Source organism: Convolutriloba macropyga, chromosome 6 (assembly GCF_964194025.1).
Source record: "Convolutriloba macropyga chromosome 6, txConMacr16.3, whole genome shotgun sequence".
Classification (NCBI taxonomy): domain Eukaryota; kingdom Metazoa; phylum Xenacoelomorpha; order Acoela; family Convolutidae; genus Convolutriloba; species Convolutriloba macropyga.
In genome coordinates, this window is record NC_134473.1 from 55,775,625 (window position 1) to 55,802,999 (window position 27,375).

The 27,375-nt window shown below is 35.8% G+C and overlaps 1 protein-coding gene across 3 annotated transcripts in view; it reads right to left on the minus strand.

Annotated features, from left to right (window-relative positions):
* Positions 1-2,842: 2,842 nt before the first annotated feature.
* The window catches only part of LOC142341778 (uncharacterized), an 87,222-nt gene continuing 62,689 nt past the window's right edge, over positions 2,843-27,375 (minus strand). The window contains exons 1-3 of one of the 3 annotated variants that reach the window (XM_075392999.1): positions 16,041-16,300; positions 11,378-15,533; positions 2,843-2,982 (exon numbers count right to left, since the gene is read on the minus strand). In XM_075392999.1, coding sequence (XP_075249114.1) covers positions 11,383-15,480 — 4,098 coding nt within the window. In that variant the 5' untranslated portion in view covers positions 15,481-15,533; positions 16,041-16,300 and the 3' untranslated portion in view covers positions 2,843-2,982; positions 11,378-11,382. Of the gene's footprint in view, positions 2,983-11,377; positions 15,534-15,824; positions 16,015-16,040; positions 16,301-27,375 lie in introns of those variants that run through there. The other 2 variants (XM_075393000.1, XM_075392998.1) reach the window with 2 other exon arrangements.

Below are 27,375 nucleotides of genomic sequence, written 5' to 3' on the forward strand. Positions count from 1 at the left end.
ATAAAAAGAACTTTTTGTAACTTCTTAAGAAGAAAAACAATACAAATAAAACTAAATTTACCAAAAAAATCAAACCCACCCCAACAAAAGATCCGAACAAAAGAAAGATCTTTAACAAATTGCGGTGTAAACCAAAAGCAACCTCACAGTAAATTCTAAAACACTAAATCTCTTGAGCACAAGCAAATAAGCTGGTGAAAGAAGCAGATAGAACAGATTATTAACGACAAAACAATGCTGAATGGCCCATTTTTGCAACTTGTGAAAACCAATAGCACTTGTCAGTAATCAAAATAAACCAGAAGTCTTTTTGTAAAGAATCAAACTTACCAAAAAGAAAAGCAAAACGGAGAAACCAAATCACAAAAACACCTCAGAATTTGTCGAAAAATTAAATGTCGTCAATTTTTCGTCCATCCTTTCATCATTAGCCCCAATTGAAGGAGAATTTCAGATTGGGATACTTTCAGTTTTGACCTATGAAACTTAAATAAATGAGATTGATGAGCAAAACAGCAAAGAAAAACCCTCAGGACTCAAAATTCAAATATTTTTTACTCACAGTTCATTTATAATACTTGACAGGTACAATTGTGAACAACAATTTTTAACCTAAAAAGCCACTTGAATTGAAAAAAAATATCGACAAAACTCTCCAAAATTTACAAAATAAAATTGCGTCATTTTAATTTTTGTATCTTTTATTAGTTATAAATTGAAAGGCAAAAATTAGATTCGGGGTCCAGTCATAAAAACGAAAACGTATAAACTCTAGACATTGATAAATTCATATGGTTCCACTGCTGAAATTAGTGGGACCATTCATTAGACGTCATAAATTGGCAAAAGAAAGAATATGTATAGGCAAAACCAAAAAAATTCATTAAATTTTACCAAAACAAATAGTTTTAATGTTAGGAATGCCGTAAACTCTGAACTCTAAACTTTATTTGCGTTCCTTCAGACTTCTTGAGACCTCAAGTGGGACCTGTCAGTATTGGGACTCAGTAAGAAGAAAAAAACTTTAGTAAAATTTATTTTAATGAAAAGTCAAGAAGAAAAAAACAAATTAGAAGTCAAATGGCCGAATGGAAACAAAAACAAAAAATGGCTCTAAAACCGAAAAATCAAGATCCAATTCCAAACTTTTTTTATCTTAGAGAACCACGATGACACAAAAAATAGCCTAGATATGGCCTGAATTTTAAAAACAAACCCATAAATATTGAAATTGTTAAACATATTTGAGCAAAATTTAAAATGAAAATTTTTACAAAGGTAATGAATGTGAACGAAATCAGAGTGAAAAGTGAAATGTTGACAAAAATTTTAAACAAGTCGATAAGTCCTCGGAAAAGACGAAATAATTAAAAAGCTTTTAAATTTAACGATTTTTACACTCTACGCTGGACGGGCTTTCTAGTAATACCACTCCTAACTCTCTACTATAAATATATAGATCGGCCAAACTTGACTGAACGAAAAAAAAAACCGTTGAACACATAGTTACTCCCTCTCACAAGTGGGGTCGGAACAAAGAAGACGGAAATTAGAATGTTACTGGAAAAACTTTTCCAAAAACAAGCAGTTTACTTAATAATTTTGATATTTGAGCGTTTACTTTTGTTTATTGTATTGTCATGAAAATTTTTTATCGTTAACCATCAGGAGTTATCTGTTCAATATTAAAATTAATCAGCCTTTTGTTCAGCATTTAATTTGCAAAGCGCATGATATTATTCATGATTATATTCTTTTAAAAGAGTCACGATCACTGACTTCAAAATAAACTGCAGCCATCAGACCCCTATCAACAGATTATTCGGTCATCAAAGTTTCTCACAAAAATGGGTTTTAACAGGATTTTAACAAAGTATAGCAATTGTCAGTACAATTTCCGAGATGATACATATCTTAGCAAGGTTTCGTTTCTCTGCTATGATACCATCTGAGTAAGTACAGTCGATATATGTGTGCTGGTGTTGTTAATTGAACTTACCAAATTAGGCTGGGACAATTTATTGGCCCTTGAGAAACTGTCATCAATGAGGTGCGTGGATCTTCTGATAGTTGAGTTGACAAAATCGACCGCTGAAAATTAATTTGGGATGAATCTAAAGCTAAGTATGAAACTTTTTGAGGCTGCGCTTTGGTCGCATTTTAAAATGTAAGAACAAAACGCTTACTCTGAATATAATGTCATAAATATTGTTCTAGAAAAGTTCAAAAAGTTCTAGAAAAGTTCTGAAGTAATTAGAAACAATCTTTTAAAACGTTGATTCTGATTGTAATGTGACCAAGAATGTTCTAAAGCGTTAAAAAATGAAATTAGTTGATTAGAAAAGATGAATAAAACATTTTCTAAAATGTTAACAAAACAATGAACAAAAACGCTGGTGTTGAATATAATGTGGCGCAGAATGTTCTAGAATGTTTAAATGAACGAGATGAGCCGTTATAAACAAGTAGTAAACTTGCTTAAAATCCTATCTGTTAGGCGCGTTTCTAAAATGGTTTCTAAATCATTGAGATATAATGGAACTGAATTAAAATCGGTAGATGAAATTGCTTCACTTACAATCGTCGGGCACAATAGACTGCTTCAGAAACCCTTCACATTTGTTCACGTGTTCACGCAACATCTGTCTTTCGTTATTGAGGAATGAAATGTGGCCAGGTGTAACCAATGGAGTATTTTGCACACCTGGCTTTGATTGGCTACCACTACTTGAAATATTTCGTTGATTGGATGATTGGGAGTTATTCGTTTGAAAGGCAGAATTGTTGTTAGTGTTTTTGGGAACTTGTTGAGAGCTATTGGTGTTATTGTTGTTGTTTCGACTGCTCTGATTGTTGTTGTTTACTTGTTGGGTGTTTGTTGAAGGCTTGATTTGATGGTTTTGTTGATCTGCTAAGTTGGGTTTGCTGGTAAGATAGTTTGAGTTATTTTGTCGATTGTGTTTATTTGATGCAGCCGCTGAGCTGGAATGAAACAGTCAAACTGAAGCTTAACATTTAGGAAGCAGAAAAAATAAGCCCGAGCTTAGAAGCAGCAAAGCTTGATTGCAACTAAGCAATGAAGAGCTGCCGTATTAATGAGAACTTTTTAGAGGCCATGAAAAAAAGTGAGTTGAATGTCGTATTGAAACATGGAATTTTTTCTTCATCACTTCTTTCCTAAATTTGTTAATTTCGAGAACTAGGAAAACCAAGTTATTTGTTATAATGCCATAGTGTAGTAGATAAAAGAGACACTAGGAGTTTTAAAAGTCTCTGAGAGTTTTTTAATCTGATTAAGAGTTTTTTTATCTCATTAATCAGTTCATTACAGAAGGAAAATTTCCAGAAGATCTTAAAAAAGCTTGTGTAACTCCACTTTTCAAAAAAGGAAATCCCGAAGACCCATTCAAATATAGACCTATTTCTGTCACTTCTGCTTTGTCAAAAATCTTTGAAAAGGCGTTCAGTTCACAAATCACAAGTTTCCCAGAAATGGAGCAATTATTGTAGTCAATTTGGTTATATTAGACAAATTTCAACAATTGATGCTATCCCGAAATCTACAGATCAAATAAGATTAGAACTCAACAAGAAAAAAATGTTACAGATGCGTTTTTAGATCTTTCATAGACTTTGATTCTATAAACCACAAAATACTGTTACGGAGACCTGAAATTATAGGTTTTGAAAAACATGCTACAAATTTAATAGAGAATTACTTGAGTGAAAGAATGCAAATAGTTGTCTTATTTGGAATTGAACCAGAATGAATAAATTTGAAAAGAGGAGTTCCACAAGGTACTATTTTAGGACCTCTATTAAATAACATTTACGTCAACGATTTAGCAAAGAGTGTAGAAAAAGATTGCACGGTGGTCCAGTATGCAGGCGACACTTTTCATTTTACGTCCGACACTGATGAAATTTTGTCAAAAATGAAACTTGAACATAACATCTCAAAAACTATCAATTTTTTTGCAGAGTCACAGTTAGTGCTGAACAAACAAAAAACAGAATATATAATATTTTCAGCACCAGGAAGAGGTTAAAAAATACTGTTCTGAATGTCAACAATGAAAAATTAGCAGAACAAATAGAGCGAAGTATCTTGGCGTAGTTATTGAGAGCAAACTAAAGTTTAATGGAGAAGTGAAAAGGATTCTTCAGAGAACGGCTTGTGGAATAAAAGTTTTGAAAACACTTAGTAAAATATTACCAGAGAAAACGAATATCTTATTACTTAATGCATTAGGTCATCTACTTTATTATGCTTTGATTTGGATGGGGTTGCAGAAGTCATAACTCACAACTTTAAAACAAAAATTAAATTGGGGAATGAAAACCATTTTTAATAAGAGAAAATACGATCGGTCCACAGATCTCAAACTTCGCAACAAAATATTACCAGTTTCTTTTCTCTTGAAATATCTTTGCTCAAAATATTTTTTTTCGCTTACTCAGCAATGATCTTTTAGCATATAGTATTGAACCTCTCTCTACCATGAGAATAAAACAACATGGCAGGTCAAAAAAAACGATCGATAAAAGAAAGAACAATAAGTTGTTAACTGATTCTTTTATTAAGCAAGCCATTCCAATTTATAATAGCCTGCCTTCTAACATAAGACTGAAAACAACATCAAAAGCTTCCTTAAAAAAGAACCGAGAGAATATTTTTTGAAAGAATTTTTGAAAGACCCAAAAGTAACTGATATGAAAGATGACATTGAGAGCATTCGATTTTAAATTTTTTTAATCCTCATGACATTTGTGAGAACTTCACAAAACTTCACAATCCTCATCACAAAAAATTTGTGAGAACTTTTTATGCTCGCATTTTAGGCCATCTTTTACTAATGTAAGATCAAATTTTTAGATAAGTAAATTCATGATTTTATAATTTTACATAATATTATATTCTAAACTTTACAATGCCTCTTTTACCATTTGCACTTTATTCTTATGTGTATCAGAGGAAATTAACAATGTTTTTTTAAGTCCCACACTTTTCCGCGGAAGGCACACAAAATTGAATATGTTTGAAAGTTGAGCACCATAAAGATTATTTATATCCGTTTTATTGAAATAGGAGCCAACAAGTCAGAATAGGAACTTTTTAAATTCTTCATTGCCCATAAGATTGCACAGATTCACCTCTTAAATAAACTTGAGAAAGTAAATGATCTAAATTCACATTGAGGAAGCCTAAAAAATAGATTTTTCACAATTCTGTGCTCGCGTTAGCAAAACTATGAGTAAATTTTGTGATTGAATAAATATTGGAATTAATAGACCTATTGTAAAAAAAATTCAGTAACATGTAGACCTCAGTTCAGTCTCCTCGTTCTTCTTACTCAGTCTATAAAAGTATACACCTGGTCATTTGGACTGTTCGAGAACTAGCTACATTTATTGCCTAGGTAAAAATTGTGCAAACCGCAATTTCTAATAAATTTTAACTGAAGTTTTAGAAAAACGGTTTTTTTATCAGTTTTAAGACGGGTAACTATTCCTTCTTTTGAAATTTGGGAATGCTGCTCACAGATTGCATTTATCAAAATACATAACTCCGAGTTCATTGTCATCGACGTACTTGAACTTCAAACTTCTTTTTAACATCAACACTTTTTCAAACTGCTTTTCAACATCGCAAAAAAACAGTTGACAAAAATGATTTCTTGTTCAGCTTTCCGAACCACTTTATGTTTGATCAACTGTCTTCATAATATATTTCTCCAGTTATAATGTTCACAAACTTTGACAGTAGTTTGAATGTAAAATAAACGTTTAATTCGAATCTCAGCCATAAGTAATATCCTTCATATAGAGCCTTACATCCTAATCCTTTTTTGAAGTTTTGTAGCAACTATTTCTTTAGTGGAAAAAAATTTTGACTGACAACACTGTATAAGATAAAACTTTTTGCACTAAAAATGTTTTAAAATGTACTGATCGAAGACCCAAAGTACTATATCTTTAAAATTTTTGCGTTATTACCTTTAAAACGGCGGAGTTTTTTTGAAAAGTCCTACCAGCTGTAAAACGTTACCAATTTATCGACACTGCTTATTATTGTTACACTATTGTAAATTTGTAGTTCTCAGTTCACGACTGCAGTTTGTTGTCTAAATTAATCTGAAAATAAAGCTCATTTATCGTGTCTAAAATTGAAATATGCTTACGAGCAAGTTTTAAATTGCCAGATCTCTGCCTTGCTAGATTCTAGAGAGACAGATTTTTCTAAATACAGTTGCAAACTTTAAAAATCGCAAAGTGCTTGTTACAATCAAGGCTATGTGACTCTGCTGAAATTACTTCAAAATTTAGTCTGACATCCCCAACCACTGCGTGGTTCTCGAGTAAAGACAGGTTTTCTCAGTGACTTCATCAGAGCCAGGTAACATGTACTTGACACACTCACTTTGAAAATTTTAAAATCTGTCACTGTATATGGAAAAATGGGATCTTTTCTGTTCCCCTCCCCCAGTGTTTTTTATGACCCTCAGTTACAAATTATATGTTGTTATATAGCACGTTACTATGTAAGAAAATGCGCCTGGGGGTCATGAAAAATTTGTGCTCACGAAGCTGTGGGGGGGGGGGGGGCAAAACAGAATAGATCCGAAAATTGTGGCATTGTATAATTAGAGATCAGGCATTTTAAATGTTGAATTATGATGATGTTAAAAAGGAACAACAATCAGAATTGATGAAACCAGTTGAAAGTGAAACACACAAATGATCATTTGATTAGTAGCAGGATAAGTTAATGATTTAAAAAAGTGATTAAAATCGGTTCAGATTTCCACCACACTATAACTATTCCCTCCTTTCTAAAAATAAGTCAGTTCTAATGGATTAAAGTACAACTATAAACTAAAATGTCATTTCTTCCCCTGCTATCTCCTTCTCTTCTTTTTCAGATCAAACAGGGGCTGTGAGTTTGGATCTTTTCTGTTTGTACCCCACCCCAATAGTTTATGCACACCTCACTTATAGAGCACGTGCTATTACAAAATAAACTACTGAATCTCTTCCATTTGCGCACCCACCCAGTTAAGTGGATGAATCTTTTTCGCAACCCCCAAGTGGACGTTTCATAATTTACATAATTATTTAATATGCAATGGAACGTACTCCTTAACGTGGGGGGGGGGGGGGGGGATACATAACGTACTGTGAGTGGGTGGGAGGGGGCACAATCTTAACAGTTCAAGCATCTACATAGCTAAGTCATGGGGTCTATAATGGGAAAAGAGCCAAATACTACATTTTATGCACTGAAGTAATATAATTGTTAGCATATAATTGTTAGAATAAATTTGCTATAAACATTTCTCTTAATAGAATTGCTATAAAAATTTCTATAATTTAAACGTCAAATTAAAAAGCCTTATTGTTTTTCATTTTTGACGGACTAATTATATTTTATTGCTTAGCTTCTTTCTGACAATCAGGCTTACAAAAACAGCATTTGTTCATAACTTAACTGGTAATAAAAATCACTGCCTGTGAAATAAAATGGCTTTTTCGATACTGAAAAATCCACCGTGAAACCATTCAGCTCTGACCATTTTTATTGCATTCATTATGCATGCAAAATTCGGAGCATAATATGCTTTTTTATTACAGTGTTGATTTTTTTCATTGTGAAAAGCAATAAAATCTAATAATAGTAGCTGCCTGGTAAGCATCCCGAAAAATCTTGCATCCTAAACTTCAAAGGGAGGAAAGTGGGGTAAAGTGAGGGCAAAAATGGCACCCTCTTTACAAGAAAGTTTACAAAAAAATTGTAAGATAGATATCAAAGGACGCTGCAATAAGAAAACAGGACTCATTCAGTTATTCTGTATAATTGAGGCATGGAAACTCTGTCTTATTTTTTCCACTTATTGTTTAGTTGGCAAAAGATTTACATTACTAATGGCAAAAAGTCACCAGGTGGTGCGACCAAAGTCACCAAAAAGCTATACCAACAAATTTATCCGGAAGAAGTGAAACCAAAATTGAGAACTGAGTCAAAACTCGCTCCTAAAATATTTTTATTGCTTTCCCTCTAAGAGAGCAACCAAAATACTCCACATGTTTCTGTTGGTTTTGACAAATTTAAGTATGACGAAAAATTATTCTTTTTTAACTGAAAGCATAGACAGACGATGAGCTGAAAAATTTCTTGAGAAATATCTTTTATAAGGTTTTTAATTGATGTATTTATCATCTCGTTGACATTATCAGATCACTCATCCTTCATAGTAAAAAAAAATCGTTCAAACTAATTTTTGACAAAAATTTATGATAAATGTAATCGCCCACTTGCGTGCACGCAGTGTTATTAGTGAAGCAACATTGGTGATCATAATCATATTTAATGCTATTTAAGAGTAACTTCTTTCTTGCTAAGTTTCTGCAATTGAGTTCAACAGTAGGGACTTATTTTTTGTCAGTTTAAAACTCAGCGTTGTATTGTCGGCAAAAGTAGGGGAACATTTTTCTTAAGAAAAATCTGTTTTTGATTTTTGAGCAATTCATCCTAAAAAATTTTGAAGAAAGTGGCAAATATTTATTTCCAACGATTATGTGATTAATGAACTGCAAGAGCATTGACAATTTTTTATGCGAATCCAGATCTTTGTTGAAGCCTCAATCAGAGATATTATAGGTCTAAAGTTTCAAAACGTTTGCAATTTTTTACGCATTTTTATATGCGTACCCTTATCAGCTATTTCTTTTGTCTAATAAATGCATTTTAAAATATATTTGAAATATAAACAAACTGATACAAGCCACTTCTGTATTATCAGATTTGATGCAAAACTAATGTTTGCGGATTACTGTAGTTTCTCACCATCAACGGTTTCTAAAATCCAAAAAAAGGTTGGCTTAAAAATTTACAGACTTTATGACAGCATAAAAAGAATGCATTTACATTTTTTGCGCAATGCATATGATTTTAAAAATAATTCTTTGAATTGAGAAAAAACCTACATCAGAATCTAAGTTTTGTCGTAGGTGGATAAGCAAAAAATATCTACTGTTTGTCGTGTTTTGACTTAACTGTCTATGAAATTTGAGTAATTGTTATGGAGTAATATAATAATTGAAATACTAAAAATAAACTTCAATTTAAGTTTATAAAAACCTCAAATTTCAATTTCGTCATTTCGTAACATAATTGTCTGTCACAAAATTCAGATACATTATCTCGCTTGATACTATTAAATCAGTTTGAGTTAGCATCAGTTAGCCCAGAAAGTTCTTTTTATTGAGACGGAGTAAACAATTGCCAGTGACTGTGATTTATTAATCATAAAACATTTTATTCGTTAGCTTCAACAATTTTTTTAAAATCTTTTTTTAACTGGAGCCCTTTTCTCCAAGTTTGAAATATCTCCCGACTACGCTTCATTATATACACTTCATTATTCCTTGAATCAGCTTATACCGCTGAATCAGTACTAACGTCGTTGATTTTTTAAATTTCAGTTCTGAATTTATCTAACAATTAGGTAAGCATTGTCTTCCAGCAATCACGCATCAACGTTTTTGCGAAGCTTGATCCGACACGAAAGTGGAGACCATAATTCTCCACTTCGTGTCCAAGTTTTTGACACGAAGTGGAGACCATAATATTGCATGAGGTATGTTTTCTACAGTTAGTCAGCCCAGAATTATACTAATGAACAACAAAAATAAGACTATGTGAAAAGGAGGAAACAATTCTAGCGTGGGAAAATTTATGTGAGTTGAAAATATTGTAGCAACCCAACTACTGAAACCTAATTGGCACTAAAAAAATTCCACTCACTAACTGAACACTGCGGGAAAAATATCAAATTTCGAAACAATTCAAAATTCCTCAAAACCTAAAAAAAACATTTAAAATTCTTTTTGTTTTAAAAATCTTATATCGGCTGCATCCGCTTTCACGCAAGATCAAAACACTCGATAAAACAGTAGACATAGTATTTTCCGAAAGGGTGTTTAGCGGATAATTTATGTAAAATGGTTGATAGATTCATTCGGAGGCTGTGATTGGTCAATCTAAACGGTATTACGTAAGCAGGCAAATTGTACGGCAGAGTTTTTTATCAACTAGCACAACGAAGGTCTATCCGTGGTAGCACTAAATGACCTGTCGTCCCAGCAAAAGATAAAACAATCTATTCGGACAATATTACAATATAGAATTTTGATTACTTTTATCGGACGTTCTAGAGAAAAAATCAATTAAGAAGTATAGATACCACGAAATTATTTTTCATATTGAGCTTAAGTGTGAAACGGGAATACTTATCAGTAAAGTTTCTTATAATGCGCGGTTGCTGAAACTAGCGACAGAAATAGAGGTTAAAATTAGACCAAGTTTAAATTAAATTTTACGCTTTTCTTTGAGAATTTACTATTTTCCTTAAATTTAACCATTTTTTCCCTTAAAGTTAACCAAGAAAAAACAAAAATTCATAATTTCAATTGAAACATGTTCTGTATCTCCAACATCTTCGTAGAAGTTCGTAGATTTGAAGTATATGAGGTGCTTCAATGGCTTAAAAATGGAAAAACTCTTTCAAGGAATACAATAAAAGCTACCATTTCATAAACATCAATATTTTTTCTGAATTCTTCCAATAAATTAACTATTAGTTTTATTGAAATTTTTGTTGGACCAAGTTTTATTGACGTACTGATCTGAAACTTTAAAAATTTTGGTAAAATAAGATTGTAAAATTTTTTCACAATCTTTATACCATCCGCTTACAATCATTTTTCTGCTTATGAAATCTCAAATTTTTCAGATTTTATTTTTTGATCAAGTTTTTGAGAAGTTTTTGTCCGTTTTTCCACCGAACAAAAAGAGAACTATCAAATTAATTCTACCAGATGAAAAAATGGTCTCTCGATTGTTTGTTTGTGTAATATATATATACAGACAAATAGCGTGCAAGTTGACTCCACATATATGAAAACCCAAAACTAACAAAAACAAAAAACTGATACCGAAGAATGAATAATAAAAACGATTATGCCGTAAATAAGGTTTCTTCTTACCCCGGTCGGTTCACCGCATTTATCAAAAAATTTTTGCTGTTTTTGTTTCCCATGAATAAATTACATTTTGTATGTTGCGTTTTTGAAAGTTTGTCTCGTAGTGTTCTAAGTTGGGTTGCTACAAAAATTTGGGGTCTTTCCCATTATGCATATTTACGGTAATGGGGGATGGGTGTGTTATATACGTTATATGACCACTAAGCCGATGGGAGGGGGTATAATGGGGAAGACCCAAAATTTGTAAAAGTTAAGTAGTAAGTAGTGAAATAGCAGAAGTGGAGTGTGTGTGTGGTATTGATGGAAGAAGAGACATGAAAGGAACAGCACTTACACAGCTTACCTGCTACCTCCTCCAACCCCCATCTGCTGATTGCTACTGCCCCCCATCATCCCACTCCCTCCTCCCCCCATGACACCGACCCCAGGATTGTTGGTGTTGTTGTTTTGATTGATGTTACTGTTCATGCTTCCCATGTTGTTGCCCATACTTGGGTTGTTTACTCCTCCCATACCCATCATGTTGTTGTTTACGGCAGTGCCTCCAGTGTGTAAGGAAGAATTGTTCATGCCGCTATTGAAGGTGGGGTTGTTTTGGTTGTTATAATTGCTATTTGGGTTGTAATTGCTGTTGAAATTTTGCCCACCTCTATTTTGTTGATTCATGAACATATTGTTGTTTGAGCTGTTGTTATTATTGTTGTTTCCCATCATATTTTGTTGATATTGATTCTGATTGGGATTGTTGCTCACGTGCATATCATTGTAATTACTCCCCTGGTTACCTTGCCTGTAGGGGTCATTAGCATTCATGCCATAACCGGAATCTTGGTTATAACTGCTGTTGCCATAATAATTCTGCTGGTTTTGCTGGTTAGAATACACTCCTTGATTATTTTGAGGAAATTGCTGATTGTTCATTGCCTGACTATTGCTAAAATTACTGTTGTTATTGTAATAATCATTTTCGGGGTAGTACCCGCGGTTGTCGCGTTGACCAGGGTGATTACTGGGTTTGTACATCGGATTTGCGTCTCGATGATTGCTCGAGTTGTTTCGAGCGTAGCGTTCATTGTCGTCGCGAGTAGCGCGTTGACTTTGCGACGAGTATCCAGACTCGTTTGAGTAATTATTCCCAGGCACTTCCGGAAGTCTTCGGCTTTTGTCCATCTCAACCGTTCGCTCATAGATCCGATCTCGATCTCTGTATGATGACCGATCTCGCATCGTCCTGTTGACATCGTAACTTTGATTGATCTGAGAAGTCCCTGCTTTTCGGTTCCGTCTATCGGGGCTCGAAAGTCGGTCAATTGAGGAACTGCTTGACTCAACGTCTCGATTTCCAAAACGTCGGTCATGAGGGCGTAACTCATAGAAAGAACCACGTCGCGACTCGCGATTCCGGTCACGGCCGGGTTTCTTCCTGATGTCATCTTCGACAAATGAGTTCCTCTCTTTGTTGGATCCTAAACGTCTTCGATTTCCCGAGTAATTATCCACGGTTTCGTCGTAATTGTTGTTGATTCTTGTTTTCGACGAACTTCGGTTCCGAGATCTTGAAATACTGCTGAAACCATCATTTATGAAGCCTGAGTCGGCGTAATTTGTAGCCATGGAAGAAACTCCGACTGGTGAGTAATCACGGGCACTTTTCCCAATCCTGTCAAGGCGTCGACTCATTTTAACATGTTCTGGTGAGGCACTGCGAAGTCTGGAACCCGCCGTGGCAGTAGAATCTTCTAATGTTCGAGATTTTGATCGCTCGCGAGTTGTGTTGTCTCGGGACGACATTCGGCGGTCTTTTTCAGTTGTTTTCCGATCCCTAGAACGACCGCGAAGTTTACTTCTGTCGAGAGATAAATTCTCCATTTCAGCAGTGAAGGCGCCCAGTTTTTGATTTAACTCTGCAGCGTAAGCAGCCGCTTTTGCGTACTCTGTGTTCACAAGGTAGTCGTGTGAGGGTGCTCTACTTCTGGAGGGACGCATCAAATCTCGTTCCATCTCTAGACGACGTTGCATGTCAACTTCGGAGAGTGAGTTCGTCTTCCGAGCTCTCAAACTTCCTGGCGAATCGAGAACTCCTCGGGCTAAACTCGATTCTAATTGGTCGACGTAAGATGAAGGCAGGGAACGTACTGAGCCAAATCCATGACCTAATTTGTTTGCAGTTTCAGGAGCGTAGCGAGAGGTGTATGGGTAGTCGGAAGTAGCCCCTCCGTATCCCCGGGTGAACCTGCCCTCCGAATCCGCACTATCGGAGTCGCCCGAAAACGTCGCTGAGACCATCTTGGCTAACTTCCTCAGACTGTCTTCATCTTGAGAACTGATAAATCTATCATTTTCTTTCATGTAATCTGACCAACTTTCGGATGGATTCGGCCTGCCGAGTTTTAAACTTGCCCGGAAAAGCCGACGGTTCTCTTCCAGTCGGCGGCACTCGGCACAGTCTGGAAATAGTTCGGATAGTTTTGTTAAAGATGGAGAGACGTTGGAATGCGTAGGCGTGCTCTGATTGACGTTAAAAGACACTGATTTCGGTTGAAGAGAAGTATCCAATGTATTTTTCAGTAACTGCTGATCCATTGGTCGGAATCCGCTATCTAACACGGATCTCTTTGAGAACTCTGGAGGTATTTGATAGCCGGTTGCATGTTGTGCGTGTAGTCTATGCGCCAAATCAACAGGAAATTGAGGAAATCGTGAATTGGCACCGATTTGAGAATTGGGAACCGTCAACGTCGTTGCAGAAGATAAATTTGGGGTGTTCTGTCCAGTTCCTGCTATGCTTGGAGAATTTAAAGTGTCCGTTTGGTCTAAACTTCGTGACCGTTGCTGAGTGTATAACTGCTCAATTGACAACCTGTCTAACGCTCGACTTCTTTCTAACGCCGATAGCAAATTTTGTTGCTGTAACTGGACATCGTTGTTTTTCTGTTGGTTAATTAAGTTCAGACCCCCGTCCATAGAGACATACATTGGCTGCTGCCTTTGCAACGTGCTCAGTTGCTCTGTTGGGTTCAAAATTGAGTTTGTCGAGGGTTGTTGCTGAAAGGCTTGAAAAGTTTGATTCAATTGTGGATCTGAGAAAACAGACTGGTAGCTTCCACTCAATCCACTGTTCAATTGAGCGACGTTCTGCAAGGCCGAAGTGCCAGTATTGACACCCACAAAGGAACCAGGATTAAGTTTTGACGTCTGTGATTGTTGGAACAAGTCTTTGCTTCGTCTAAATCGCTGTTCGGCTTCAAGTTGTGCTGGTGTTGCACCTTGAATGTTAGTTGCAGTAAAACCTGTCGCAATTTGTTGTGGGTTCTGAAACGCTGCTGCCGTCGGGGCGAACCCTGCCTGATTGGGTAAAACTGCAGCTGGAGTAGCATACTGAGCACCTTGAGTTTGGATTAGATTTTGGGCTGGTTTTCTGGCAAATTGGGCTGCGGCTGCAACGTTTGTTGCTGCGTTCGGGGCTTGTTGTAACGTCGGCTGGGCACTCTGCATTCCGACAAAAACATTACCAGCAACGTCTACGTGCGCGGGTCTTTGCTGGACAGCTTGTTGTTGAACCCCTGGAACAATTTGCTGGAATCCGGTTGGGTTCAAACTACTTCCATGTTGCAAATTACCCTGCATCGTGATTGGTTGATAGAACAAACCCGGGTTTGCCTGAGTCGTGGCTACGTGGGCCGTCTGCCCAAAAGATTGATTCTGTTGCATGTGGCTCAACTGTTGGTTACCCAGTCCCATAGAAAGCGAAGGGGTAACTTTACCCGGATGATCCCCCGCAGCTGCCAAAGATCCGGAAATATTTCCCGAAGTTCTTGACAGAAAGTTACGCTGAAGACCTGGATTTGCTTGTCCAGGAGCTGTACCAAAAAAATTTGCCGAAAATGGGTTTTTGAACGTGGATGCGGAATCGGTGTTGAGAAATGATGCAACCTTTTCGGCTGCTAGTTGAATGTAGTTGGGCGAATCGGCAGCGTTTAGTCTAAATTGAGAAGGCACGGTAAAGTTTGATGAGTTTTGTTGGAGTCCTTGAGCTGTGTTCGGATTTAAACTGTTAGAAAATCGGTAAAAGTTTGCTGAGTTTTGATTGGTTGCTTGTGTCGTGTTTATCACCAAATTGCGATGTGTAGGAGCATTTTGTTGACCATGGCTCGACGGTTGTCTGGCGAAAGCTGTTTTGTTTTGCAAGGGTGAAAACTTTTCAAAAGTTTGCTGGATAGGGTTAAAATTGCCAAAGGTGTTAGCAATTCGTGATGAGAATTGGCTGTTATGTGTTTGTGGGTTCACGGCCTGATTTGGGGGCGCAGTTTGTTGTAATAAATGATTGGATTGAATAATACTTCGGTTTTGTGACGATGCAGCAGCCGCTGCTGCGTTCGGGTCTGAAGAAAAGAGAGACGAAAGGGCATTTGCCGAGTGGGGCATAAATGAAGACATTGTTGGTCGTGGCCAAAATCCGCGAAGGAATTCCGCACAAAGCTGTCACTGATCTAAATCATCAAAATTTAATTCTACTCTAAGTAATTTTTTGTTCGATAGAAAATGTGTACATAGCGTTGCTTCATTGTAACAAATTGGCAAATATTGAAAAAATAAATGCAAGAAATTGGTTTGATAAAAATATAACATCTGATGGAAAGGAAATGGAAAAATATAAGTAGCAATATTGGGAAAATTTTTGAGGAAAACTATAAGAAAATTGGAATTTAATACGCTAGGTTTTCCTTTTTGAGAAGCGCTAAAAATATTCAAAAGAAGGCAAAATCTACATTAGTACGTACATATATGTGTGCAGCTTTTTATGTACGCTCGAATACGACGGTCGCGTCAAATCGAAATCCCGCAAGCGAACTGCGCGTCAATCAAACTAAAAATTATAGTGAAAAATAAAAAAATATGGTAACAATTTCTTCTCTTTCATAGTACGCTTAGTAGTTGGTACGAAACATACATGCACAAATATAATGTATACAGTTCAAATAGATAAATTTTTTCACCTGCTGTAAGTTTAGCGCACTGGTTGTATAAAATAAGAGATAGGTAGATAGTTGCCTGTACGTGTGTATGTAGAGCGCGGAGGGATACAGACCTCGTTTTCAGAACTACAGATTGAAATTGAGGAAAAGGTAGGAACGTTGGTAAGAAGGTGGGGTGGTCGGTTTTTTCTTCTGTTTTGGAGGGGGGATTTTAGGGAAAGATTGATAAAAAAGAGCTTAGTGTTGTATCTTTTTATACCCCTCTTACGGCGCGCTCTTTTACACAGAGTGGAAAATGTAACACTAACAACCTACAAAGCCCGATCGCACAAATTAGCCTAATTAACACCACACAGCTCACCTAGCCGAAAGTCATCCTTCTATACCAATTCAGTTCGCGACGTTTGTTGGTTTACCATTTCCAACAAAATACCAAAAATTTCAAGATTTAGTTAAACCCAACTTTTTTCATGAAAGAAATCCGCCTGCAATATTTCTTAATTTTGAAAATGCATTTATTCTGAAAGAAATAAAATTTTTCAAACGAACAGTTTGGTTTTAAAAGTGTTAAAAATACAATTCTGCTAGCGTTAAGTTCTGCTAATTGAGCATTCTACCCCCAGTGAAAAAAAACGGACGTTTTACATAGTACCAAATTGGAAATACGGGAAAAATAGACGAGCTGAGTACACTAACAATTGTGATACACTAGGGAAAAATTGAGCAGAACGGGAGAAGAGAATGATCAATATGATAAAGAGAAATGCACACCAAGTACAAAAACAGCAAAAAGCACAACCAATAACGTTATAGATAGCTTCAAAAACGACAAAAAGGGGAAATGGCAAATGATACGCAAAATTTATTCTCTTTACAGAATATTTCACTCCAGTAGTCACCGGCAATCAACAAGAAATGGTCACCGGTTTAAAGCTCTGTAACAAAAACCAACCATAAATGTAACCGATCTATCTATCTATCTATCCATCTATCTATCTATCTATCTGTTTTGTAACGAATTTTACCTTTTCAACAAACGCCGTCAAAGAAATAATCCATGTGTGTAAATTACACGACTGAACAAAATTTTTTTCCCAAGTTAGTGGTTTATAAACAACGGCTCATAGCAAGTGCATATTTAGAAATAAGTTTCTGTGTAAACCCATCCACCCCCCCCCCCCATACCCCTTCTTCCTTCCTTGAGGTTTTGGAAAAAAGTACCCTCTTTGTTGTTACAGGCTCCACTATGCCGGAATGTATGACCGATTAAGAACCGTGGTCTGTATTTGCAAAAAGACGAAAAAAAAATTACTATTTCACGAATGACGTTAATTTTGTCTCGCATCAAGAATACAATGGTTAACGGGCTGCGTTTGTACGTCTAAGTGTGGAAAAATTAATTATTATTTTACAAAGGTACCGAAAAAATATTTTTGATGTCAGTACTTTTATAAAACGTGTTGCGAATTTAATATAAAAAAGTATAAGAGTACACAACAGTCTTTATTCAGATACCTTTCTTGTGGAATAAAGCCTTACACACCAAAAATGACAGCAGACTACAAAGGAAAATTAATAAACACCCGAGGCGGTAACAAAGTCACATGTTCAAATGACCGAAAATGCAGTAAATTTTAAAAGAAACTTACAAATTCTCCAGAAAAAAAATGCAGCTACTTACTATGCTTATGGCAAAATGCAGCGTAAAAATTCAAAATTCAGTCATTTCGTGAGCAAAATTGGTCATTTCGTTGCTCATTTTGTCAGCCACAAAATTTTGGGTCATTTAGTGAGTTATATATTTCAGGACAAAAGAATTAATGAAATGAGCTCGAAGCTTGCAAGTTGAGATATTTTTGCAGTTAGTTTGTTAATGGCTTGCTGAGCACATAAAACAATTCGACTAAATGGGCCTTTTTGCATCAAAGACTAGTAACAGTACCATCAATTATTCGCTATAGCAACTACAAGGTAAGCTATATCTAATATATTATTCAGAATACTTTGTGAAATGAAAAGATTAGAAATGTTTTCACGTCTTCCCTCGCCATTTTCTCCCTTTTCCCAGATTTTTCCCGACATTTTGCAACTCGTTTTGACGGATAGGTATCTTTTGTGCAATTCACACAACAGTGCGTTTTATATAAATTGGAGCTTTGGTAATAAAATAGACATTTTAGTTAGGACCAGGAGTAATAAACCAGCACGCTTTTTTGACGTACCCCTTTAACGAAACGAACGTCTGAGCCTGCCCGCTTGTAAAAAGAGATACAAAAATATGAACTCCAAGCTCAGCTTTTCCAGTGAGGAGAAAACGAGGTAGTTAAGTTAACGCTAACGCAAACAGCACTAAAAAGCTGCAAGAGAATGCGCCATGAATATTTAACTGCCTGTGCATTTACGTGAGTTCTAAGACCAATTTTGCTTTTGAACACAAGTAAACAAATTGTTTATCTAGAGAAAAACGCAATGAAGTGAATAAGAAATTAAAAATTTCAAAGCAAATAATCAGATTTTTGGTAGGACTCATTCAAATTCATTTCAAAACAAGTCAGCAGTTAAATCGATTGAATTTTTCTGCTGAAAATTATAGCTGTTTGTTTCCTTGAACTAATTTAATTTTCAAAACGCCATACTCGTTTCTCAACAAAGTGAATTTATGGAAAAAATGTTTTTGGAACGAAAAAATTGCATTAGGAAAATCGGACTTCAGTTTTGATTTGAAAGAACGGCCAAATTAAAAATCAAGAAATTAAACGTCCGCACTTAATAAAATATTTGGAAAGAATATCTTATAAATATATAATTTCCTTCTTTCAGTGATCTTCAATCAATATCAAAAAGAAGAGATTAAAAATGTTGCAAGTGAAATGAACCCCATTACAAAAACATTCAACTAGCTGATAATTAAAAACTGTGGTTCTAAAAATTTTACGGTAAAACAATATGGATTCTACAACAATTTTGGTTTTAAATTTTAGAACCATAATGCAGTAAAAGAATACTTGACAGAAAAAATGAGCTCAAGTATTATTGTTGCCCTAATTTTAAATACAATCGCAGCACTCTTTAAAATGGTAGAAAAAAGTCCTCATTAAAACGTATTAACAGTTTTTAGCAATGATCTTGGAGCAATCTCAAAAATAAGAGATAAAAGAAAAAAATGTCCAAAGTCAAGTGAATTTGGTTGCAAAAAATTAAGAAAGTTCAACAGATGTATCAAGCATTAAATGTTATATTCAAAAGATAGCCCTAAATATGTCATCTTACAAAGAAGTTGCTCTAATTTATTCGACAGTGAAGTCCAAGTTGATATTAAATTTCAATTCAAAATGTGGACAAAATGTTGGAAAAATATATTGTTAGAAAAGTATACAAACGATGGAATACCGAAAACAACATTTGAGCTCAAATATGATTATAATTCCATTGTTCTTATGACATTCCTGCCAGGAATCCCACCAATTTAACAACTCTTAGGGGAAAATCAAATTCAATGACAATGATTTCATAATCTTAATCGTAAGAGTAGGTTTCGAATAAAAATGAAAACTGAGCGAAACTTCTCGAACAAATAGATTATATGGATAAATGGCTCGAAAATACTACCTGAGAAATTACCATATGAGAATTTTTAACAAATAAGAAAAATACGGATTAGCGTTGTTCCTAGAAAGGTTTTGAAAGCACGGAGCGAAATTTTCCATTTTTTGTTTTTGTAAACATACTTTAAGTGATTTTGCAATTTTTTTAAACACAAAAGCAAACTACATTCAATGTATCCGAGAAATGTAGTTTAAAATATAATAGCTGTCTTTATTTCTTTGCTTGCTCCCCCATTCACTCAGCCACATTTTGCAATTTCTTGGCTTTTTGTGCAGCAGCTTTCAAGCAAAGAGTCGATTCCCAAATTTTCTGTTAAAAACTTGGCAACAGCTTGAACTTTTGCAACACTAAAATTAGCGTTGTTTTACAACATTATTTGTACATAAGTAATTATTAGACGTTTATCAGCCTGACGATGATCACTTTCTCTCCGATGATCAAATTTATTTGGATGCATGAAAAGAAAAACTAAGAAAGAGAACATTTAAAAAAATACTTTTTTAAATTAAACAGTTTTGTGATAATTTGTCTTTATTGTGCAGAAACTGGTTTGCGCTCAAAAGATATTTTAATTGCCATTCAAACCTTTCTTTCTCTTTAAAACGTTGAAAAGATTGCGTGTATTTTGTATTTATTCTTCTTAAACCTTTTGTGTGAGCAACCGTGTGTCATTTTGATCAAGAGTTACCAAAAAAGTTTTGTCTTCCAACAGAAACATTTATAATGTGTAAAATCATAAGGTTAGCGATCATTGGAGCGACAGTTAAATTTTATGTCCCCCTCATTTGCTGTAGATGACATCTATCTGCTGTACAAAATTCTCTTAATTCGAAAAGCTTGGCTTATCTGGAACCGAGCCCGAGGTTGCCCGAACTTGGAAAGCTTGGTAAGGCCGTAGTACGGCACCGTATAAGTCTTTGATCAAAACCGTACTAAGATCTTGTTAAGTTTTCTACGGGCCGTAGTAAGGCCGTACTAAGATTTCTAAGGTACCGTACTAAGGCCGTACCAAGATTAATAAGGTGCCGTACTACGGCCGTACCAAGATTAATAAGGTTTTTAAGGTCAAATAATAGCTGGAAAATTGTCGGAAAAGGCTCCAGTCAAGTTGAAAAACCGACTTTTTGAGACTTTTCCAGTATGTTCTGGGTGTGTTTCCCTCCTCCTTTCTCATCCGGGCTGGGGACCGGCTACGGCGGAGTTACAAACAAACAACTATAGGAGACTTTGAGAAGAGCACTAGGTAAAATACCAGGCTTGAACTCTATCTCCAAACAAAACAAAGCATAATAAATTGTTATTTTCAAAAAAAAATATAAAATTCGCTAATCGCGAAATTCGCAAATTTCAGTATGAAAAACAAACTTTCTTCCTAGACAAGCTATACTAAAAATTCTTTTTGTTTTACACTCTAATTACACTGATGATACTCCATACCGAGTTTGGTTTGATTTGGACAACTCCATGACCCGATGAAAAAGAAGTATTTTTAAAATTCGCTAATCGCGAAATTCGCAAATTTCCGAATGAAAAACTAACTTTTTTCCTAGACAAGCTATAGCAAAAATTCTTTTTCTTCTACACTCTAACTACACAGAAGATACTCCATACCAGGTTTGGTTCAATTTGGACAACTTCTTGACCCAATCAAAAATAACTATATTTAAAATTTGCTAATCGCGAAATTCGCAAATTTCTGTATGAAATTCTAACCTTTTTCCAAGACAAGCTGTAGCAGAAATTATTTTTGCTTTACACTCTAACTACACAGGGGATACTCCATACCGAGTTTGGTTTGATTTGGACAACTCCTTGAACCAATGAAAAAAAACCTATTTTTAAAATTCGCAAAAATTCACAATTCGCGAAATTAGCAAAACTCCGTATGAAAGCCCAACTTTTTCCTAGGCAAGCTATACCAAAAATTCTCTTTCTTTTACACTCTAATTACACAGGGGATACTCCGTACCAAGTTTGGTTCTATTTGAACAACTTCCTGACCCAATCAAAAACAACTATATTTAAAATTCGCTAATCGCGAAATTCGCAAATTTCCTTATGAAAACTTAACTTTTTTGCTAGGCAAGCTATACCAAAATTCTTTTTGTTTTACACTCTAATTACACTGGTGATACTCCATATCGAGTTTGGTTTGATTTTGACAACTCCTTGACCTGTTGAAAAAGACATAATTTTAAAATTCGCTATTCGCGAATATCGCAAATTTCCGTATGAAAAACTAACTTTTTTCCTAGACAGGCTATAGCAAAAATTGTTTTTCTCCTACACTCTACCTACACAGGGGATACTCCATACCAGGTTTGGTTCAATTTGGACAATTTCTTAACCCAATCAAAAATAACTATAGTTAAAAATCGCTCATCGCGATACCCGCAAATTTCCGTATGAAAATCTAACTTTTTTGCTAGGCAAGCTATACCAAAAATCCTTTTTGTTTTACAATCCACTTACACTGGTGATACTCCACAACGAGTTTGGATGGATTTGAACAATTCCTCGACCCGATGAATAAGAACTATTTTTAAAATTCGTTATTCGCTAAATTCGCAAATTTCCGTATGAAACACTAACTTTTTCTTTACACAAGCTATAGCAATTTTTTTCTACCATACTCTACCTACACAGGTGATAATCCATACCAGGTTTCGATTGATTTGAACAACTCCTTCATCCAATGAAAAAAGACTTATTTTAAAAATTCGCTAATCGCGAAATTCGCAAATTTCCGTATGAAAAACTAACTTTTTTCCTAGACAAGCTATAGCAAAAACTTTTTTTCTCCCACACTCTACCTAAACAGGTGGTACTCCATACCAAGTTTTATAGGGTGACCTAAAATAAGCATAAAGCATGAAAGCTGTCGGAAGATGTTGCTCTTGGGTGTCGAGAAAATATAAAATGATAATTATTTTTTTTTTCGAAAAACGACTTTCTTCAAAATCCTATTATTTTTTCCGAACTTTTCAAACTCGAACAAAAATTTACAACTAATATCATCCAAACAGTTAGTATAGTTAAGGAAGCATCATTTTTGGCAGCAAAAAGTGAACACTTTTGCGAAAAAGCGGTGATCTCAAATAAATTGATATCAAAGAGCACACAATATAAAAATGAAATCGAACCAATCAAAACAGATAACAATTCAAGATTAAAAATAAGGAAAAATCTAATCATGCTCAAAATGATCAACAATAACAAACAGAAAAACTCTGTGAGCAAGATCAATGCGAAACAGTTTGTTGAGGATATCAGTGATTGAAATTTCTTTTTGGTAGCCGGCATACTCGACTTCAACGAAACTCAAAATTTCAGTTTTTTTCGGTGCAATATTTGTGAGAGAACCGCTTGACAACTCGGAAAACGTTGACGAGGCACGTAACTATATCTGACTTTTGGAAAACAACAATTTCTCCATACTGTTGCAGAGCAGATTGCATAAAGCTGACGTATGCGTTATTATTAGTAGAATATGTGAGGGAGTCAAGATTGAGCGTACGCAAGGACATCGTAGAAAACAGACTTGGATCATGTGAGTCGAAATGAATGGGAAGTGCGGTTTCATCAATGACCTTATGTTCCGCGAACACTTTCGTTGAACACCCCAGGCTCTCGGCAAAATCGAACAGGTCATCATTTATTAACTCGCTAAGCAGCAACTTTTTCCGCCGAATATATCGCTCTATAATAAGGTCGAGATGATTAACTGTTCCTGTAAACGGTTTGCTCAGCATGTTGTTAGCAGACTCGAACATGAACGCTGACGTTGACCACAGCGGACCAAAGTTTCTGACCTGCCAGCATAAATGCGACAAGAAGTGGACATTAATCGTAAAGCAGTACTCATCGTATTGTGATGCTGTCATATTAAGAAAACGTTCAATATATTTTCCAGCTTTTTCGGTATGCTTTGTGTCTGTTAGGATCAGTCGAATGGCGTAGCTCAGACACATAAATCTTTCGTAGCTCTCAGGACAGATGTTGAATTGCAAAAGAACAGGCCCAATATAGAGAAGCCAGTCTTTGCATTCGCTTGCTTTGAAGTAGGGGAGATCGCAGAGACTTCTCGGGGAGCGTTTAATTTCATGAGGGACCTAATCAAAATTTGATTTAAAAAAAATGGAAAACAACTTTGCAAATACCACTGAAAAAATAAACAACTTACTTTAAGATTCTTAATGAACCTCTTCAGCTCTTCTTTGCGGGCACCTTTAATTTCTTTTGCAGCCAAATCAAGAACTGTTCGTGCAACTCCGAGAGCAATTTGATGCATATAATCTATAGGCATGGATAAAGGCAGATTAGGTATTATTTGGCTGAGAGCGCTCACACCCTTAACACCTTTCCAGTTCTTCAGCGAAGGATGTTTTTTGATGAACTCAACATTCGCTGTGTATTCACAAACAGTCCTCATTTTTGACCGAACATTCGGATAAAAATGCGTTTTTTCATTACGTTGGCCTTCATTGTAACAATAACAGCAGCCAAAATAGCCATTGAAGGAAGTCCAATTGAGAACAGAATAGCGAGCAGGAGTATCGGCAACAAAAAGAACAGGCTTTAACATCACAGTATAGAACACACCAGAATATTCCAAAGTGGTTGGCTTCAGCTGCTCACTGATTGCCTATAAAATGGTATACATAAAAATCCGGGGAAAAAACCACGAAAAAAGCGAGAAGGAAGAAAATTACCTTTAAAAAAGATGTCCAGTGAGGTTTTTCAGTTCCAAACCACAGCCCGGCCAAAATTATATTTTTGAAGGCTGATCGTATAATCGGGGGTAAATTTGCAATCGCTATCCAGACAGGCCACAATGAATTGTTGCGACACTGAATAACTTTCATACCGTCTGTATTTATAATTAGGAAGAGGTTGAGTGTTCTGGAACTTTCATCAAAGAAATCAGGAAGAATTAAATCTCTCCCATCTATTCGCTGATTACTGTAGTTGACAATGGAACGGATGTTCAGTTTCAGAAGAGTTTCAATCTCTTCAAGGAAATTAAGAACGCACCATTCTCCTCCTTTCGATGCTTCAGATTTAACAACTCGCTGACGAGCTACCAGAACGTTTCGCTTTTTGAGTGTTTTGAATGAAGGAATTGAGCTATTCGGATGAGACAAACGAATCAAGCGCAACCATTCCCCAGCTTCTTTGTCTGACGTTCCGTGTTTCGTTACTATGCTCTCAACACAATGAATGAAATTCTCCACTGAAACTTTTGAAGTATTGCTGATTGGTTGATAATTAGAAAAACATTGTTCATCTTCGCTTTCCGATTCACCAGAACTTTTGCATTCAACCTGGCTTCCACATTCAACAATTTGACTACACGCAACAGCCGATGAACCAACAGGTGCCGTACTCTCCTCTGTATTTTCGGCTGCAGGTGTTGATGCTTCGCCTTCTTCTTCACTAGTGTCATCACTTTCGATAATTTCGCCGCTAGGTAGCCTGAGATCAATCCATCTTGCTTTTTTGGGCACTGTTTGTAAATTGCGTTGCTGATACTGCCGCTTGAAGTTTTTCAATCTGAATATCTTTTGATTTCCTTTTACAGGCGTATCAGTTGAAATGGGCGAAACATCAACGGAAGTTCGTCGAGCACAAACAACGGGTGTACTGACATCAACATGCAGATCATCATGGGGGCATTTACATTCCCGATTACCAGGTCCGAAAAAATCAGTCCCATAGAAGGATAACAACTCCGTTCCAGGCAAGATCTCTTGACGTGTGATAATTTGGACTCCTTTTCTTCCATTAATTTCAACTGCCCTGTAATCACAATTCGGTCTACAACTATGATTGACAAAGCGCGCAGGACCAACCATAACACGACTTAACTTCGAGCCTTCTCTTGGAGCCATAACTGATAAATTTGAGAACGCAATTTCGTCTTTTTCTGGAATTTTTTCAAGATATCCTATTAACGCAACCAAATGACTTCTAGCAAGTGTCTTCTCTCCTTCGTAGAACAAACCATATCCGTGATAATTATCTGGTTTTATTTGACAGCATTCTACTTTCATTTGATGATAAGCCTTCTGCAACAAATTATGAGTCTTTTTAACTGAGGAATTCGAGTTCTTCAAATCATCAAAATCGTCTTCCGATATCAACTCAACAAACGTTTTGAGTTCCGGATCCGAAAAACCAAAACTTCGACAAATTTGGCCATCAACTTGACATAACAGATTGTGTTTTTCAGTTTTATTTAAAAAAGTGAAACTCATGACTCTGAAACCAATATAGGAGCTTGAAACAGAAAATTTTGAATTACAAAAGGTCCGCAAAACATCTTTAAAGACAGATTTTAAGTGAACCGCATAAATGAAACGCATAAACCAAGATCTGAGGTAATAATTTGTGAAGATATTGCTAGGCAAGGGTTTGCTTTAATGCAATTCATGTGAGCTTCGAACAAAAATTTGAAGACAAAACTTTTGAGAACAATTTATTTATTAGGACTGCTATTAGCTCGAATATTGACAGACATTGAACAAAAACCAATAGAACTCATAACATAAGAATGAACAGCGTGAGATAGCAACACCTCTGATATAAATTGAAAACTCGCTGTGATACAAACAGAAAGGAAGATCAAAACATCTCAGGTGATGGACTGAGATAAAAAATAAGTCAGCTGATAAAAAGGTACTTAACAAATAAAAGAAGAGATCTGAATAATATGGCATAGAATGAGCTAAGAGTTTGAATCAGCAAACAGATCTTAGGTCATCAGCAACAGAGTACCTTAGATCAACAAAAATATTGTTTTCAAGTCAAGTCAGCATTAAGAGAAAGACTCTTGAAAAAGGTTATCAGGGCGACAAAAGTTAATGCGTGAATCCCATGTTTCGCTTGAAGCTCATTTGAAGAAACATTCTGACAAAATTTGGCTATAAGTTACTCGTCATCAGTGCCATTGGTCAACTCTTGTAGTTGCACAAGTCTCTTCGCCTCTTCAACACCATGCCTGACCTTTTGATCCAGCCCGTATTGGTTAGCGCTGTCGCGTGCATTGGCAAAGGCTGCCTCTGGTGCCCGTGGGTACTTCCTAGTGACACACTCTAAATGCGGAAAAAAGCCTGCGCTTAATTCAACTCTACTTCCCATACAGAACAAACCCACCTTAAATTTCCACGAAGTTAAAAAAGGTTCAAAACATTTTTTATCCAAAAAACATTTGTGATACTTGAAGTTCTAAAATCACCACCTGGCTGCCACAACATACCTTTGAACAGTTGGTATCTTGTGTCATCACATGGTTTTCTCCCAGTTGCACGGCTGGTTTTCTTTCCTATTATCAAGAGGATCAGTTCGCATTTCTCTCCTTCGCCGAAGAGTCGACGACCAAGCTCACGACCCAGTATGCTCGGTTTTTCTGGAGCATAGAGCGTCATTAGGTCAAATCCTTTATACATCAAGGGAGCCGAATTTTCAGCATTGTTAGGCACTTCAGTTCCACTCGTATTAACATTAGGATGAGCTGACCAAATGTTTAAGAACTCTCTCTTCTCAGCTTTACGGATCTTCAACATCTGATCAAAGAACTTTCGTTGACTTTCCGCCATCATATCATTATGTTGCTTCTGCTCTTGAACCAGTGCCTTCAGAACTGCTGATGAACTCTAAAGAAGATTCAATATAAAAGCAGAGAAATATTCAACGATTTTTTCAACAAAAGATAACAGGAAACTTTTTAAGACATCGTAATGTAGAAATA